This window comes from Acartia tonsa, chromosome 5 (assembly GCF_053477335.1).
Source record: "Acartia tonsa isolate MP-2025a chromosome 5, ASM5347733v1, whole genome shotgun sequence".
NCBI classification, from domain to species: Eukaryota; Metazoa; Arthropoda; class Copepoda; order Calanoida; family Acartiidae; genus Acartia; species Acartia tonsa.
In genome coordinates, this window is record NC_137264.1 from 25128932 (window position 1) to 25149108 (window position 20177).

At 33.2% G+C, this 20177-nt stretch overlaps 1 protein-coding gene across 1 annotated transcript; it reads right to left on the reverse strand.

The window, feature by feature from the left end:
• Window positions 1–1498: 1498 nt before the first annotated feature.
• Window positions 1499–19745, reverse strand: LOC145319126 (galactose-3-O-sulfotransferase 2-like). Its single transcript, XM_080160988.1, has 11 exons — window positions 19669–19745; window positions 18407–18509; window positions 16934–17052; window positions 14834–14912; window positions 10529–10626; window positions 9508–9592; window positions 8765–8895; window positions 7888–7938; window positions 6276–7162; window positions 5366–5469; window positions 1499–2065 (listed from the first exon to the last, which is right to left on the reverse strand). The coding sequence occupies exons 1-9, from the start codon at window positions 19743–19745 to the stop codon at window positions 7054–7056; spliced, it is 852 nt and encodes a 283-aa protein (XP_080017114.1). The 3' UTR covers window positions 1499–2065; window positions 5366–5469; window positions 6276–7053.
• Between the last annotated feature and the right edge of the window lie 432 nt (window positions 19746–20177).

The window sequence follows — 20177 nt, forward strand, 5'->3', positions numbered from 1 at the left end:
TTCATTGTGATAAAAAGCAGAAACCATTTGGAAGGGCGCGAAGCGCAAATTTTTGTCTTCAAATATGCAGGGAGGGAGGGGTTTTTGGGCTATTTGTTACACTAGTCCCCAATATTTCATAGCAGAAACCATTTGGAAGGGCGCAAAGCGCAAATTTTTTTCTTCAAATATGCAGGGAGGGAGGGGTTTTTGGGCTATATTAATTACACTAGTCCCCAATATTTCATATAAAATTTTCTTATTCGTTGGATCAACAACTTTGGGGACTTTAATGGAATTTTGATTGGTTGGTTAATTAAGTCGAGTTTCGAGTTTCCATACATTCCACTAATTGTAATCTATATAAGGGGTAATTTTGTGTATCATCATTGGGGATGTACAAAATTTCTTTGGTAAAAAGTTTATATTATACAAAATAAAATACTTCCTATAACCTGGTTTGTTATGTTCAGTGAAAAAAGATTATAACCTAATTTCTACACTAATTAAAAAATTTGGTAAGGTTAAATGAATAGTAACTGTCTGTTTGGCGCGAAGCGCCAAAATTTTTTTTTTTGAGTATTTCTTGATTTTTTTTTGGGAAACTGGGATAGATTTGCTTTTTGTAGGGTAGGGGGCATTTTTGTTGACCAGGGGGGGGGGGGGGCAAAATGGGGCATTTTTTAACATTTAGGGGGGGGGGCGGATGCTAGGGGGGGGCGTTTTGGTCGCTAGGGGGGGGCGATTGCCCCAAATGCCCGCTTCGGTTCGCACGCCACTGTAAAAAGTATAGGAATTAAACGTTCAAAGAGAGGAAAATATATTTACTAACAGTCTAGTGATCTGTTATTTTATATTTAGAGGCCTACTGTTTTATTCATTAGTCTTTCAATATTATAATTCGTACAAGCGAAGCTCTGAAGTGGTAGGACAAACCAGTGTCAGAACTGAATAATGAAAATATAATTGTATAAAAGTCGTAGCGAAAGCTGAAGTAAATTAGTTGAAAGACTGTTTATAAATGCAGGATACTGTTTAAGGACAAACATACTTACATTTTTAGGACTTATATAATTATAGAGATCCTTCACTTACATATAACATTGTCCTAGGAATCAGTATTCCAAAAATCAGATCAATCGAATATTTTATCACATAAAAATTAGCTGTTAAAAAAGGTAAAAATCAACATGTTTAAAATGTATGTACGGCCATTCTAGTAACGATTAGAGAGTTGCTACAGAAATCACCATCCAAAATTGAAATCGATAGGAAAATAATAACATGCTTAAATTAACGAAAAGAGCTAACCGTTCCGAACTAACGAACGGGCCGACCCTAATTATAGAAAAGCTTCGCTTTTAAAACGAAAGAGAGTTGGTGAGTTGATAGTTGATTAAATAAACAAAAAATTTAATTATATTAAAAAAATATCAAATATATTTTATTGATTTTTTGTTATTGTAAATATCACAGATTTACATATATACAACACATATGTACATAATGTGTAATTATGGGGTTAGGAAAAAAGGCTAGAAAATTTTTTCTTGAATGCGCACACAGTAAAGTTTGCATTAATTATCAATAGGTAATAATTTATACAGTTTATTCAGCACATATATGTAGACAAATATGTGCTTGTTCATATGAACCGTTTAATAGCGAAGCAAGACTATAATTTACTTTGTCAGTCCGTCTGTGACGCAATGGAGTAAATGAGATTTTTTCTGCTGTTATTAAAGTTAGACTGATGATTATTTTGGTGAAGATAACCATTACCAGGGAGCTTCCAGCATACAACTTACTTTGTCCGTAGGTATGTCGGTCATGATACAAGAGACATTTTTTTTAAAATTTCCTATTGTCAATCAATCACATATTCTCTTTCTTTTTCATGACCTATGAAAATCTGATCTATAAATCACTTTGTATGTACATTGCACATCCATCTATGATTTTTTGTTTCACTACTTATGGATATTCTCAACCTTGTTGGTTTTTATTTCTCATGGTATTATACGCTCTTGCTGTCTGTGCATCTACAACTTCTTCATTGATAGCCCAATGCTTCATTGTTAGCAACCTAAAATAAAGTATTCAATTAACCACAAAGTTTATAATTTTCCTCAAAGTTCCTTATCAAGCACTGAAAACCCTTCGCTTTCTAAATATTCAATTTATTTTTAAAATAATATTTTTTTTAAAAATGATTTATTTGTTTTACAGAAATAATCATACATGTTAAAATAATAAGTAAAATACGAAAAAAAAATTATAAATTAGATATGTGTTAGTAGGTTAAGGGTTAGCAGTTATACATATAAAATATTAATAACTGACTACAATATTAAAATAATAATGTTTAAATTGGTTTGGTGTTTGAGTTTCAGTTTGTTAGAGTTCACGCCAGGCTACAATTGAATCAAGACAAAAGTAAGTGCCGAGCTCTGGGAACTATGTATGGTGAAATTAGACATAAAACCATGATGATTCCAGGTAAAACCAAAATATTTCAGCGGGATCTTTTTGAGAAAATTAGATTTGAAAATTTCAGGTTCAATTTTCACCCCCTTGGAGTTGCCGTATAATTATGACAAGAAAAGCAAAGATTAATTATTTAAAATTTTAAACAACTTTGCTTTTATGAAGTCTTTCATAAAACCTCTCTATATATGATTTATTTAAGGCTGAATTTCCGTGACCTTAGCAAAACAACTGATAAAAATGGCCATTAATTAACTCCCTTCAGGAGTGGTTTTATGAAGAACTTTATAAAACCAAATTTGTTCAAAATTTTAATTAAACAATCTTTGCTTTTCTTGTCATGATTATGCGGCAACTCCTAGGGGGTGAAAATTTAATTTGAAATTTTTAAATCTAATTTTCTCAAAAAGATCCTGCTGAAATATTTTGATTTTACCTGGAATCATTATGGTTTTATGTCTAATTTCACCATACATAGGTCCCAGAGCTGGGCACTTACTTTTATCTTGATTCAATTTTAGCCTGGCGTGAGTTGATTGGTTTGATTGATAGCAAGCATTTTGGGCAGGAGTTAATTATGGAGTTGGAGGGTTCCCAGTTTCAGCTTACTGGACATTTTTTGGGACTTACAGCATTGAGGAAAAGTCAAAATTGTAAGGTAGCCTACAAAAAAAGGCTACAAAAGTTCTTGCCACAGATTTCTAAATTTCACTTGATGTGTCCCGCTCCTATAGGCTAAGCAGGTGAAGTTTACCCCATGAAAAATGGGGGAGGCTGCAACATAATGAAAGGGAAACATAAACCCTGTTCACACACACTAAATAGATATAATTAAGCACAATTATTTCTGGCAGGAATTCAAAAGCTCAGGCGTAGATGTAGAAAGGTGAAGGATAGGGTTGATGGGAGAAGTTTGTAGGGGAGAGAGGTAGTGAGACTGTCATGTTGGTGATGAGGGTGGGGAGGGGGGGGGGCATTCTTCTCATCTTGGCTTGGGGTCAGATTTCCAAACAATGTTTACAATAAAGCAGACAAAGGAAATTTAATGACTTGAAAAAGCTTGAATTGATGAAGCAGGAAATAATGCAGACAGACAGAATGTTTCTTCTAATCTTCTCCTGTGATGGCAGAAATTGTCTGTGCCCAATTACCAACATTTTCTTCATACCACCTATCAGAAAACTGCGAAGATTTTTTATCTCACTCATAACAAAGAATATTGACACAAATACCACGCAAAGCGGTTAGAGCGTCACACATAATGTGTGTTGCTCCCTCTGCATCCTAAGAAAGTTTCAGTGCTTGATGGACACTTTAATACATAATAGGGAAAGCAAATAATATTTATTTGTTTACATTATAATTTGCACATGCGATTTTGCTTTAAAATATCTAATTAAATAAACCATTCAAAAAAATAGCTGTAATATTTTTATCAATAGCTACAATCTCCTAAAAATTTGGGGACAAACAGCAGCCGCTGGCTCATCAATATCATAGTATCTTATTTATTTATGAAAATATATAGGTTTATGCAGTGGCATGCTTAGGTTTTGCCGAAAATTTTGACAACCCCTAAGACCTAAATCTAGGGGTGCATGAGCTAAAGGTGGTTGAATTATAGACCAAATTAAAAAAATGATGTTATTTTAGGCACAAAGAGAATGGATACACGCTAGGGCTTCATTGTGCTGCATGGAAAGGCCTTGAGGAGCTTAATCAGGAACTTTTGTCCGTTTCAAAATATCTCGTTCCTAGCCTTAGAAATCACTAAAAAAACACATTTTTAAAAGGTTTATTGAGAATTGTCCAATTTGTAGAGGTTTTTTTAGATTTTCTCAGGCTAGGAACGAGATTTTTTGAAACGGACAAAAGTTCCTGATTCAGTGGTTTTAAAACTTAGGATAAATTTTAAATCATCCATAGGTGTATTATACTCATACAAATCATTTGCAGATCCCCAATTTGGCCTCAGAAAAAAATGCTCAAATCGACCCACCCTAATACACGCCTCTGGTTTTCTGTGTTCACTTTTTAGTAGCGAGGCTACTCTATAATTCACAATGTCCTTCCGTCCGTCCGTCTGTCAGAGACAAAGTGAGGGAAACATGATTTTCTCAGCTCCTATTCATGATAGACAGCTGAAATTGTTAGTGAAGATTCCTATGACATATGCCCATCTAATCTATACATTGTTTTGTCCATCTGTCAGTTATTTGGGGTGCTAGATCGATTCCTAGATTTTTAAGTTTTTGCAATTTTCTTAACTCCTTCTCAAGATGAAGGGCTGAAATTTTTAGGGGTTAATTAATTTTACATTCTACATATTTTTACGAAGTTTTATTAAGATTTGTCTATTTATTGGGGTACTGGATCGATTCCTAGATTTCAAAGTTTTTGTGATTTTTTTTATTTCCATTTAGGATTGACGGCTGAAATTATCAGGGATTGAATATGCTCGTGTTCTACATATTTCCATCAAGTTTTATTTAGATTTGTCCATTAATTGCGGTGCTAGATCGATTCCTAGATTCATATGTTTTCGTGATTTAAAGGTTGCGTAATTTTAAAGGTTTGGTAATTTCCCTATTTTATGGAGTTTAATGTTTATTGTATGACACTGCTCTATAGTAAATTCTTTCCTGATTTACATTCATAATTTTTGAGCTTCGCTACTTATGGATGTTATCATCCCTGTTATTTTATTTATTGTGTGACCAGTAATCAGCCACTTTCTCACACTTATAAAACCTATAAAACTTATAAAGCCGCCTGCTTTTACAATGGCTATAGCAGCTGAATTATATGCGGCTACCTTTTTACCCACTGAACTGCATAAAAAGCGTAGAGCTAATGTAATTTCAAAATTCCGCAGCGGCATTCCTTTTGTTTAATTTACCTACAATACTGTAAATCTGAATCTGTTCTCTGATCAATATAATCCATATCATTATAATTTTCTTCATTCAGATGAACAGCCACCTCTTTAACCCCACACTTTTCCTAAAATTATTTTTAAAAGCAAATCTTTTATAATTTCAGTCGGTCCGTCCATCCGTACGCCAGTAAACAGGTTATAATTGTATTATCGATTTAAACTTTGCATTATGATTTCTAAAACAGTCTGGTACGACTTTAAAAGCGTATAAACTCTATAATCGTTTTTTGATACTGATTTCTATTACAACAGGGTAAATTCTTATGAGCGAAGCATCGGTATATTCAAGTCCTAAATCTGTACGTATGTCCTTAAACATTATCATGTATTTAATCAATTTTGCAACAAATTTACTTACGATTTTGTTTAATCTTAAGCATTGATATTCTGCTTATTCAGTTCTGACACTCTACAAGTGTTAATGTTTGTTTGTTCTTCCATTTCAGAGCTTCGCTTTTATGGATGTTGTCGTCATTGTTAATATAATGAAAACATTTGTATGAGGGGAAGCTGTGTGTGCAGTGCAGGTATGTTTACAGTGGAAACTCTTACATTGATTACGTAACTAAATTGAAATGCTATGCTTGCCCTAGGAATCACCACCTTAGTCTATCTTAATAAAGTCTATTAGAATTCTGAATCAAAAAAGACTAGAAAATCAACATGTTTTGAATGAACGTACATTTGCTAAGTCTTTAAAAAGTATGATAAAATTATTTTAATAGTAGACTAGTAGGATGTGCAACTGAAAATATATATTTCTTTATTTAAATTATTTTTTGAAATAAAGAAGAGAGTGGACAGACAGTGCTCAAACGGCCACTTGTGAAAAAGCAACTTTCCAGCGAACAAAAAAAAAAAGATAATTTACCTGCAATTTTTTGTTATGTTCTTTTAATTTTACTTTGTTGATTTCCATTCTTATTTCTCCATATTCTTTTAATTTATGTTCAAATATTTTTTTAAAATGATCGTATAGTTTTATATCTGCTGCTAAATAATTCTCTAAATGGGTAGCAATAAATTTAAAATTTTTAAAATCTTTAATAATTTACAATGATTCCTTTCCTATGTCTCTAGTCCTAGTAGGGATCTTAAGGGATAAGACAATGGTCGATAAATTTAATAGGATAAGTATGGTTTGTATCAAACAATCCAGAGCTGGATCTTTAAATCATTTTAGTGGTGAGCCAGATCGGGGTGAGCCGAATTTCAGCCAATCACAGCGCGGCATTTCATAAAATGCTGTGCTCTCATTGGTGGAAAGTTGGCTCACCACTAAAATGATTTAAAGATCCAGCTCAAGTATAATTAGAGTTCGCAAAGATTTTAATCCTAGTGTCTTGGCATCTAGTAGCTTTGTATTCGAAAAAGTAAGGAAAATAGCCTAAATACAAACGTAAATACGCAAATTTAAAAGCTTAAAACCATCCAGGGACCTATAAGAATATCCATAAAATGGAGAACTCAGTCAATTCAGTAGCTATCAAAGTCTTAAGCTAAAGAAAAAAAAACAGATAGATAACAAAGCCTTTGATTAAATAACACTTGACAAAATCCTAATACGAAGTGTTCAAAGACAGTAGTACCTACAGACATATCCTAATCATATAGTAGCTGCGCTACTAAAAGGCTTTCACAGAAATATTTTATTGTAAAATTATATTGCTAGTCTTTCCTAGGAATTGTATCGAGTCCTGGGACAACTTGGACTTAGAATTGGGGTGCAGGGCGTTCAAATGTAGGTGCTCTATGTCACTAAATATTTACTATTGGGTAAGTCTTTTAAAAACCAAGCTTTTTATAATTATGGTTGTAATCGGACCGATCGTTAGTAACGCGTTCCAGAGGCGTGCGAACCGAAGGGGGCATTTGGGGCAATCGCCCCCCCCCCCCTAGCGACCAAAATGACCTCCCCCCCTGCACCCCCCCTAGCCGCCCCCCCCCCCCTGCCCACCCCTAAATTTTGAAAAATGTCCCATTTTGCCCCCCCCCCTGGCAAAGCTTCTCCATAAGCAAGACAATATAATAGGATAATTATATAATTTGGTAAAAATTATAAATATTCTTTTAGAATCCCAGGGAAAAAGAGATGATACTTGGCAATAATTATTTGTTTGTTCTAAAACTTTAGGTACTTTTATTGATATTGGTTCCAAACTTTTTGTGTCTAAACTTTTTAACCAATATATTTTATCTTCATAATTGGACCTCAAATCAAAATTAATGATTTACTTATAAATATATCGTCCATTGACTTATCCCTTAAGACAATAAAATGGAGGATAATTAGATGTACAATGTACATATATTATGCAATGCTGAAAAACAAAATTACCCCATCTGTAGATTAAAACAATCGGCTGAAACGTTTAGAGACTCAACTTATTAAACCAACCAGACAAAACTTTTGAGCCAACGAATACAAAAAAAATATATTACAAAATTATCAGTCCAATGACCCCTTCCTTCCTGAATTTTACCTCAAACTCCAACAAAGTTTCTCTGCTAAAAGTAATATTGATTCAGCAAATCTAAACAAATAGTTTATTTTCGTTAAAGTGAAGTTACTCTGTTAACCCTTAACGGTCGCCCCTCCCCCCCCACCCTCCGTTTTTTTCTATCTTATTTTCTGTGTGAAAGTTAGAGGGCTATAACTGAGTGACTTTTTAAATATAGGTATGACACATAACTGAGAGTTGGAATGTTTTGAATATCTCCATCCTGGCGGGCACAGGATGTCAGCAAACCTGGCAGGGTTATCCAGGTAAAGAGTAAAAATTTCTTTTTGACTTAAACAAAGCATTTATCTTACTAACATACTAAAATATCCTTTAGTATTAAACCCTTATATAAGATATAGGTTTTCAAGTCAAATTCAGGTTCCAAGTATGATCCTGCAGGTCCTGATCCTCCAGGTCTCCAGAAATCTTTAAAAGCCTTCTGTAACCGTAATTTCGAGACTTAAAATTTTAAACTTAAGCTTTTCTTGTATGTATACATTACGTATTAAAATTTTATAAAGATCCGCCGCCGTTTTCCCGCCGACCGCCGACTGCGGCAGCTAACAGCTTCCAAGTACAGCAGCGGCCGCCGAAATTTATATTTGGAGATTTCTAATATAAAATTGACATAAAGACAAACATTTTCTGAAAAAATATTTTTTATAGCTTTAAAAATATGAACTTCATTATCAAACAGGGGACAAGTACAAAAAAAAATTAGCCCTCTAGCTCTAATAGGATCTGAATATCATTTTTAATCTGCATAAAGAGTTATTTATAATAATTGTGTGGTACTTTATTTCTCGTTCATTGCCCTATGCCTTAAGAGCCATGAAAAAAAAACATGTGTCATTACCTTTCAACCAAAAGAATAAGATCAAAATCTTTTTCAATTTGTTTAATTTTATTGTTTATTGCATTGTTGTTATCCATATCATCTTTCTCTAACCCAAGCTCATATAGCATAGTATTTCTCAACTTTTCTACCTTAATTATAGAATATCTATTATCTTTGTATGAAAGTGTCAGAATGTCTGTAGGAAAGAATCTGGCAGAACTAGAAGGGCTCTCTTTCACAGTGGAGCTTCCTTATTTGAGAGAGGGTATCTCCACTATCCAAAGTTAATTCTTCTCTAGAAGTAAAAAGAATTCCACATCAAAATTTATTTATGCACATTTACACTTACCCAACTTTTTCTATGCAAGGCTAATAATTATTTCTTAATAATCCCCCCTCACCCTTATAATCATTTTAAATTTTTTTTTATCAGGTCAGACTATCACGATTTAAACCTTACTCCAATTGGTCAACATTTTTGCTCTGGCAAGGATGAAATCATTGTCCAAGAATATACCTGGGTATCTACCACATCATTTCCAAGAATATACCTGGGTATCTACCACATCATTTTCCAAGAATATACCTGGGTATCTACCACATCATTGTCCAAGAATATACCTGGGTATCTACCACATCATTGTCCAAGAATATACCTGGGTATCTACCACATCATTTTCCAAGAATTTACCTGGGTATCTACCACATCATTTTCCAAGAATTTACCTGGGTATCTACCACATCATTGTCCAAGAATATACCTGGGTATCTACCACATCATTTTCTCCATTTTTCTTTTGTTGAACTAATTCATCTAATGAAGGCATTCCTTTGGGTACCCAGGGCCTAAAAATTATACTATAAATATGGAAAGTCTAGATGATCAATCATCTAATTTGACCAATAAGTAACACAGTTTAGGAGGAAAAATCTAAACAATTTTTGTTGCACATTTTAGTACAAAATAGTATTAATTGTTCCTTTCAATTCGTACATATATTGAGTCAGCTTTAAATAATTAAATATCTTGGGATAAAGTTTTTTCTTGATGCATAGAAACTTCTCCAATTGTTGGCACCCGTAGAGCATTTACGTATCATTTATCGTTTAAACAATCAAGCTGTATAAAATCCTCAGTATAGAGTACTCCTACAGAAGCACAGACAGACAGAGACAGAAGGATGATTATTGAGCAGTTGTTTAATTCAAACCGTGGCTCAACACATAGTGTATACACTCGTTGTTTGGTAAGTTATACGGCTAAGTTAACTAAAGGCGTAACAAATATTCCTACTGCGCAAAATTAATATGTAAAGTAAGGGGAAATGCCTTCACCCAAAACAGGCGCAACATTACCATGTACAGTTAGCACTTACAGACGAAAGTTGTGTAATAAAAGAGTTGGTTGTCTGTTGGGTGTTACTTAACCTAATACCCTGGGTGTTTTGATAGAAAATGAGAATAGTTATTTCTCGCATCGTATTATAAACGGCTTTCCGCGGATATAAAAATGTACTATTATAAGATTATGACCAGTTTTTTTTAGCCCCGAGGTGCCGAAGGCACCGGCTAAAAAGATTGGTTTTAATCTTATAATCGTACATTTTTATATTTGTAGAAAACTGGATATAATACGATGCTAGACATAGTTTTTTTCGTATGGATACGAAAAAATGGTTTCCAATAGTTATCCTAGGTTGTTGGACCTGACGTTAGAGTGTCATAGACATGTCGAGGTAATTGATAGGTAAAAAGCAGATGCACTGCGAAAATAGAACCAACCTGTATAGATCATCCCATATGGATATAAACAAATCCACAGGATGTCTCAGCATGGTAAAATAAACAGTTCCTTCGCCCAGTGTCCGAGATATCTCTTGCTAAATATGAATATTTGTATAATGTCTTAGCTTAGACAAGCTTGGCTTGGGATCATTGTAGGCTTTTTCTTTAAGACACGTGTCCTAACTTTTGTGATTTAAAAAAAATAGCTAGTCGGTGCTTTTAGTAAGTAGTAGATGTAAAATGAAATGATCCATAGAATTTAGATTGCAATCATTTTTTTTGTAGACCTCTTATTTTTGATGTAATTTGAGTTTTTAAAAAATAAGTTGGTTTTCAGGTACTAAAACGCAACAAAAAAGAAGAAAATTGCCATTATGAACAAAAATATTAAGATCTTTACTTTGACACCTTACTTTTTAAATTTTGTTGAGTAATAATTGAAAAAATCTATTTTGTTGAACCCCAGTGAATCAAAACTTTGAACTTTGGGAGCTTGTCACGAATGGTTTAATAAAAATCACAAAAGTTAGGGTAAGTTCTTTAAGTTTTAGAATGGTTCAATAGTTAAGGTTTAGAAACATTTATAAAAGTATCAAAATAGCAGTATGACATTAAAAACTTGCTCCCTCATTTTACCCTAGATTTTTTTAAAAAAAGTACTTCAGATTAACCACCTTAAACCATTGAAACTTTTCATTTACCCCCCTTGCATATGTAAAAGAAAACTTTTTAAAAAACAATTACGAAAAACATAGTAGATCTAGATAACCAATCAGTAAATTTGACCAACAAGAACACTATGTAAAACAGGGATGACAACATCCATAAGTAGCGAAGCTCAAAAATTATAATTGTATATCAGGAAAAAAATACTATAAAGCAGTGTCATATAATAAATATTAATATTGGTAAAATAGGAAAATCATCACACCTTTGAAATCACGCAACCTTATAATCAGGAAAACTTAAAATCTAGGAATCGATCTAGCACCGCAATTAATAGACAAATCGGATCATGGAAAGAAAACAAAGTCATTCCTAATTAGGACAGAAGTCACTGGAAATTGGTCTAAGGAAGGCTACTTATGTCCTTCATCTAACAAAATCTAACTTAAGGGAGGTGACTTATGTCCTTTGTCTGACAAATTCTTACATTTGGAATGCTGCTTATGTCCTTCATCTTGCAAAACCTAGCTTTTCTGTCCTTCACATAGCAAAACCTCACAAAACATAGCATTTCTATCCTTCACATAGCAAATTCTTGCAAAACATAGCAAATTCTTGCAAAAAATAGCATTTCTGTCCTTCACATAGCAAATTCTTACAAAACATAGCAAATTCTTGCAAAACATAGCAAATTCTTGCAAAACATAGCAAATTCTTGCAAAACATAGCAAATTCTTGCAAAACATAGCAAATTCTTGCAAAACATAGCAAATTCTTGCAAAACATAGCAAATTCTTGCAAAACATAGCAAATTCTTGCAAAACATAGCAAATTCTTGCAAAACATAGCAAATTCTTGCAAAACATAGCAAATTCTTGCAAAACATAGCAAATTCTGGCAAACATAGCAAATTCCTGTAAAACATAAATATAGGGGTTGTGGGAGAGTGCTGAAACTCCGTTTTTGAGTTTGGGACCCCTGTATATATGTTTTGCAGGAATTTGCTATGTTTTACAAGAATTTGCTATGTTTTGCAAGAATTTGCTATGTTTTGCATGAATTTGCTATGTGAAGGACAGAAATGCTATTTTTTGCAAGAATTTGCTATGTTTTGCAAGAATTTGCTATGTTTTGCAAGAATTTGCTATGTGAAGGACAGAAATGCTATGTTTTGCAAGAATTTGCTATGTTTTGCAAGAATTTGCTATGTGAAGGACAGAAATGCTATGTTTTGCAAGAATTTGCTAAGTTTTCCAAGAATTTGCTATGTAAAGAACAGAAATGCTATTTTTTGCAAGAATATGCTATGTTTTGCAAGAATTTGCTATGTGAAGGACAGAAATGCTATGTTTTACAAGAATTTGCTATGTGAAGGACAGAAATGCTATGTTTTGCAAGAATTTGCTATGTGAAGGACAGAAATGCTATTTCTTGCAAGAATTTGCTATGTTTTGCAAGAATTTGCTATGTTTTGCAAGAATTTGCTATGTTTTGCAAGAATTTGCTATGTTTTGCAAGAATTTGCTATGTTTTGCAAGAATTTGCTATGTTTTGCAAGAATTTGCTATGTTTTGCAAGAATTTGCTATGTGAAGGACAGAAATGCTATGTTTTGCAAGAATTTGCTATGTTTTGCAAGAATTTGCTATGTGAAGGACAGATATGCTATGTTTTGCAAGAAGTTGCTATGTTTTGCAAGAATTTGCTATGTTTTGCAAGAATTTGCTATGTTTTGCAAGAATTTGCTATGATTTGCAATTTGCTATGTGAAGGACAGAAATGCTATGTTTTGCAAGAATTAGCTATGTGAAGAACAGATAAACTATTTGATGCAAGATTTTGCTATGTGAAGGACCAAAAAGCTAGGTTTTGTGTGGTGAAGGGAGGCTACTTATGTCCTCCATCTTGCAAAATCTTTGTAAAGGGAGACAAGTTATGCCCTTCATCTAACAAATTCTCACATAAGGGAAGCTACTTATGTCCTTCCTAGGAAGGTGACTTATGTCCTAATTAAGGAATGACTTTGTTTTCTTTCCATGATCCGACAAATCTTAATGAAACTTGATGAAAATATGTATTACATGAGCATATTCAATTCCTGATAATTTCAACCGTCAATCCTGAATAGGAATTGAGAAAACCTTGAAAACCTAAAAAAAAATCCCTGAAAATTTCAGCCCTTTATCTTAAAAAGGAGTTGAGAAAATCACAAAAACGTAAAAATCTAGGAATCGATCTAGCACCCCAAATAACAAACAGACGGACAAAACAATGTATATATTAGATGGGCATGTATAGTCGGAATCTTCACTAAAAATTTCAGCTGTCTCTCTGAAATAGGATCCGAGAAAATCACGTTTCCCCCAATTCATTAATTACAAAAAACGGACAGACGGACGGACGGACGGACATTCGGAATTATAGAGTAGCTTCGCTACTAAAAATCCCGCAAATTTAAGTATTAAATGAATATCTCTCAAATGAACTATTCATCCATCAGGTTATCCCCATGGAGTGAGGGAGGGGACAATGGATCGAATATTCATTTTTTAAGAGTCTCATACTTTGGGTACTGGCTTAAAGGGAATGTGCATGAATTCAGCAGGTTCTGACTGACTTTGGGTACTAGCGCATCAATGCCCCGCTAACTAGCTGAGTTAGTTTTGAATATAGCAGACAGAAAAATTTGTTATTGATGGATGGTTTTAACAAATATTTTTTCCCAAAAAAATGTCATTTCATGTATAGAAACTCTACTGTGATATTTATGTATTAAACAATCTAAGAACCCCTTGAATTTCTAGTGATTAATTACAGAATGTTTATTACATTGTGAAGTATTGGTAATTTAATTTTCAAGTAAATGATTTTTTTCTTAGAACTAATTTTGTTCTAAATTATATTACCATGATCCTTTTACAATTTTGGTCAAATTTTCTTGATAAATCTGGTTTTCATTGCTTTTCAGCGAAAACTCTGAAATTGAATTAATTGCCCATTGTCCCCTCCCATACTCCCTGGTCTATCCCTCTTTTTATTACCTACCCAACCCATCCATTTATTTAAATATATATATCCTTAAACTAAAGTAACAGGATGTTTGTGTGTCTGTGTGTTTGTGTGTTTGCGTGTTTGTTTGGAACGAAGGATCTCGCTAACCGCTGAACCGATCGGGTTCTCTTTACTAGGGTAGGTCCCAGGAAGGTTTATAACTATTTTCTTGGGGGGTGGGACACCCCTAACCCCCTCCAAAAAAACGAAAAATCCCCCCTCCCCCGCAAATTATTTTTTTTACTTTTTCTTTTAAAATCTAAAATAAGAAATTGGGTTATCAAATTCGACTATCTCTTCACGTGCCCCTAGAGGCCTCTAGGGGCGTAGCCGCTAGTATATATATATATATATTGCAGTAATGCCTTTTGCTTATTTATCCATCCATCTTTATCTTTATGTGTCTATCTATCTATCAAACTGCCTTTCTATCCTTCTCTCTATTCATATACCTAATTCCATCTAGCATGTAAATGGAAGATATGATAGTGTAGTCATGCCTTCCTCTTATCTATTCTTCCATCTATCTTTATATATGTCTGTCTGTCTTATCTAATTATTCTTATTCCTTTATCTATCTATATACCTGATCCCATCTAGCATGTAAACAGAAGATATGATATTGTAGACCAGCTTTCTCCCAGGGGGTTTCAGATATCATCTCTCTAATTACAAATATGAATATCAACATCCATAAGCAGCAATGCAAAGAATCAAAACTCGTTTTATTAAAGTACTTAATTAAGGATTTTTTTGACTCATTTAGTTTGTTTAGAGCTTTTTGAGATCTTATTGAAAACATGTACACACACGCAAACAATTTCTTCCTTATTTCATCCTAATTTATTTTGGGACGTTGAGCCAGACGTCCAAGCAATGGCATACAACCAAATCTTTGATTTATAGACCTTTGTCTGTTTGTTCTAACTGAATTGAATTTCCAGTTTCGCCTGTTTTGGGAATTACTTTCCACAGACGTTTTCAGTTGATGGCGTGCATATGACATAGCAGCAGTAGATAAAAATTTTAATGTCTTTAGATATTATATACATAGGCAAGGAATTAAACCCCTCATCCACCAGATAGGTTATATTTTTAGTAGCGAAGCTACTCTATAATTCACAATGTCCGTCCGTCCGTCTGTCCGTAATTAATTAATTGGGGGAAACGTGATTTTCTCGGCTCCTATAAAAGATAGAGAGCTGAAATTTTTAGTGAAGATTCCGACTATAATTTTTTGACAACATTTCCATCATTAAGAAGCATAATTAACTATAAAACATCAATGGCGGTCGGACTGCTTTTTAGCAGGTTTTAGGCTATTTTTTATATTTTCCAAATTTTCCCCATATCTTTGGTGTTTATGGTCCGATTTTCAATATTTTTTCAATTGAAGATATCACAATTAAATTTCCCGTCATTTAAAGAAAACAACAATGACGGTCAGACTGCCTTTTTACAGGTGTTTGGCTATTTTTATATTTTTCACATTTTTCCCCATATGGTGTTTATGGTCCGATTTTCGAAATTTTTTGAGTTAAAGATATCAAAATTAAATTTCCTGTCGTTTGAAGAAAACAACGACAGTCAGACTGCCTTTTTGCAGGTTTTTAGCTTTTTTTTATATTTTTCACATTTTTAGGCGTTGCTACAAAAGACCAACTCTACAAAAGACCAACGCCTACAAAAGACCAACTAGTCGGTTCTTCAAAAGACCAACGCCTACAAAAGACCAACTCTACAAAAGACCAACTCTACAAAAGACCAACGACTACAAAAAATCGTATGGCTAGAAGGTCATGGCCGCAGAGCTTGGCCCCCTGGCCTGCCTAGCCGCGGGCGCTCGGCCCCCTTGCCTTTAACCTAACCTAACCTATATGTAATAATGTATTAATGTTTGATGTACGTTAACTTAATTATAGTTAAGAATTTTGTAGATTTACAAAAAGTGGTTGGTAGATTTTTTTCTTCAAATTTTTAATATTTTTTTTACAATATTTAGGTAAGGTTAGGTTAGGTTATAGGCAAGGGGGCCGAGCGCCCGCGGCTAGGCAGGCCAGGGGGCCGAGCGCTGCGGACATGGATTGATAATGTATTAATTTATTAATGAATGTTATGTTTATATAACAATATATATTTGTTTGTCTTTTGTAGTCGTTGGTCTTTTGTAGAGTTGGTCTTTTGTAGGCATTGGTCTTTTGTAGAGTTGGTATTTTGTAGGCGTTGGTCTTTTGTAGAGTTGGTCTTTTGTAGCAACGCCCATTTCTACCCATATCTATGGTGTTTATGGTCCAATTTTCAAAAATTTTTCAGTTAAAGATATTAAAATAAAATTTCTGGCGTTTTAAGAAAAGAAACAATTTCGGCCAAACTGCCTTTTAGCAGGTTTTTGGCTATTTTTATATGTTTGACATATTTCCCCATATCCTTGGTATTTTTGGTCCAATTTTAAAACTTTTTTGCATAAACAGTTTCAAAATATTTTTTCCCATTGTTATGTGCATCTAGTATATAATTTACTTTAACCGTCTTCATCATACAAAATAAAACAAGGTTTCGTGTTTATTTTCTCCAATAAATCTATTCTTGATTTTAATAAATACACTTTAAATCTACTTCTATGTATTCCCAACCACAATTTTTTGTGCTTCGCTACTTATGGATGTTGTCATCCTTGTTTGATAACCTTTTAAATGTATCCTCAAATTTCCCGAAAGCACCAGCCTCGCCAGGACCAAGGACGACATTCAGATTATTGACCAGGGCAAATCTTATTAGGATATTCTGTAGTGTAGAACTTGCACACTAGATAGATAGATATATATATATATATATAATTAATACATTGATAGATAGATGGATGTATACTTATTACATAATTATACCAGGATCGATAGACATAAGTATATGGATATGTAGTTAGTATGATTTTATGATTGATTGTTAGATAAATTGTTTAATTGACTTAAAGATAGAAAGATAGATTGATTGATTGTTTGAGTGAGTGAGTGAGGGATAGATAGATAGATATATAGACAGACAGACAGACAGACAGACAGACAGACAGACAGACAGTCATACAGTCATACAGTCATACAGACAGACAGACAGACAGACAGACAGAAAGACAGACAGACCGACAGTCATACAGACAGACAGACAAAAAGACAGGCAGGCAGACAGACAGACAGACAGACAGTCAGATAGTCAGACAGTCAGACAGTTAGACAGTCAGACAGACAGATAGATAGACAGACAGACAGACAGAGAGCTAGTTAGATTTTTACTTAAAGTTTTTATATATTATACATATATACAGTGTGTTTTTTTTATGAGAACTTTTTTGAAAGCAATTTTACCCCACTTACAGTTATCAGATTTTAATGATTAATGGCTTATTTTCTTCGTTTTTCAATGCAATTAATAGAACATCAAAAAAATGTATCAGTTTTTATTTAAAAAGTACAGTAAAATCTAAAATTCAAAACTTAGGTGTCAACATCTAAAAATGGTTTTAGCGCATTATTCTTATGCCAAAATCTTCTACCCTTTGCAAGAAAAAAAATTGGATTTTCTGTAGTCGACTTTGGGGGGCCAGTACTCCCTGGTTGAGATATGACCTTCAAACTTTGATATGTTCTAGTACATGTCCCTAATAGTATCTGTATACATTTAGCTCTACATCTCAACTTAGAAGTGTTTAGCAGCCAATCTTGCAAAAGGTTGAATATTTTAGCATAAGAAAAATGCGCTAAAACCATTTTTAGATGTTGACACTTAAGTTTTGAATTTTAGATTTTACTGTACTTTTTAAATAAAAACTTAAATATTTTTTTGCTGTTCTATTAATTGCATTAAAAAACGAAGAAAATAAGCCATTAATCATTAAATTCTGATAACTATAAGTTGGGTAAAATTGCTTTCAAAAAAGTTCTCATAAAAAAAACACACTGTATAAACTAGCGGCTTCGCCCCTAGCCTCTAGGGGCTTTGCCCCAAGAGTTTTGATCAACCTATTTTTGTGTTATCTAAATATAAAAAGAAAAAAAAAATTGGGGGGGGGGAGGAATTTTTTTTTTTTTGGGAGGGGGGGCTAGTCCACCCCCTTTTTTTAAATTCAGACAGACAGACATCGTACTACTTTGTATCATAGATATACCTTATGTAATTTAGGATAACCAATTTTCATAACTTTTTCACATGGATTTTTCTCACTTCCAACTTTTATTCTTTCTTCATATAGATTATTTTCTCCATTTAAACTAAAATAATTAAAAATTACCAAGAAATATGGTATAACTAACAACTAAACCAATCTAAGTAATTTTTGGGGGGCAGATGTAGAGGTAGTATATTCTACGATGTGTTGGCCCCCAACGACAGCTGAAATTACGTATAGGTTTCGTGATTAATTTTTTTGAATTAATTTCGTTGTTGGTATAAACTGAAAATTTACTTAATCGCGAAAATTCAAAAAATAAGGATGGTCACACGGACACAGTGAGTTAGAGAATAGATATTAAGTAATAGTAAATAAAAAATATTTTTTTTTTATAAATTCACGAAACCTTTCAATATTTAAACTTTTGTAGCAAAACTAACTGACTGTTCAACGGACCAAGTAAATTATATATATACTGGAAACTAATGGTTGAAATCGAAGCTTTACTTTATACTCGGTCCGTCCGTCTATCCGTCCAGGACAGTTAGATCTTTTCGTTAATTTAGACATGTTAGAAAAGTTCTATCGATTTCTAACTTTGCATGATGATTCCTATAACAGTAAGGTACAATTTAGGAAGCGTGGCACCACTATAATCATTATCAGAAAGTCCGTATGTCCATTTAAAACATGTTGCTTTTTAACCTTCTTAACAACAATTCTTATTTGATATAATTATCCCATTCATCTGATTTTTGGAATACTGATTCCCATTACAACAAGGTACAATATCATAAGCGAAGCATCAAGTTCTAAAATGCAAGTATGTCCTGAGACAGTAGCCTGTATCTAAGCATTTTTTTTTAAATTTACACTTCGTTTATCCTAATAATTATTTATTAAATAAGCTTATTACCAAATATTAATATGCTGCTTACGAGCTAATTGCCGGATTTTGATTAGATTTCAAAACAAATTCCAAGGCTCGGCATCCGAACTTCAGCTGCACATAAGCTTGTATGCAAAGAAAATTAAATTCTATAAAGTTTGATTGTCTGTTTTAGAACAAGTTTAGACATCAAACTGAATTTTAAAATTATAATATGACGATTCCACTAAGTCTCTCACACGGCTGAAGCTAGACTGCCGAGCCCTGTAATATTCTGTTTCGCTGTGAAGTGCAATCACTCTATATTTACGAATGTTCGTTTGTCTGACTTGTTGAATGTTATCATCCTTGTTTTGAAGTAAATATTTACCTTAATGATAATAAAGAAAATGTGAAAATTATTGCTACAGCACTAAAATATAAATATTTTTCTTTTGTCCTTAACATATTTCTGTAATTAAAATTATTATAATTTAAATAAAAGTTAGATATGTATATATGTATATCTGGTTAAGAGCGAAGATTCTCTACGTTAAATTAGGTTGTACCTAAGTCTTACAGATACCTCTAATTGTAAATTCAATTATGTTAAAAGCGTCCTATAAATTCAAAACCTTGCGTTAGAAGGGATAAGTGTAATTAGGGAAGAGTTAGACGAACAGTTACTGAGATCTTTCGCTTCAGATAGACAAACAGAAAAGCATACAGACGTACGGACAGTCAGGCATTCAGTAGGACAGACATTATACGAAATTCTATTTATTAAAGTATTTAGTTTCTGTATAAATGTATTTCAATATCATTAAGATCTTGTAAACAACAGTTCACAATTTTTTGAAAAACTTATAATAAGTATTTGCAGGATTTAAGCTATTTAGC

Coding starts and splice junctions, on each gene's coding strand:
- LOC145319126 (XM_080160988.1), bottom strand. CDS start 19,745: ATGTTAAGGACAAAAGAAAAATATTTATATTTTAGTGCTGTAGCAATA. Junction 14,913..16,933: donor TTTGAGGATACATTTAAAAG/GTTATCAAACAA, acceptor ATTTGTAATTAG/AGAGATGATATCTGAAACCC. Junction 8,896..9,507: donor ATGATGTGGTAGATACCCAG/GTATATTCTTGG, acceptor TCTATAATTAAG/GTAGAAAAGTTGAGAAATAC.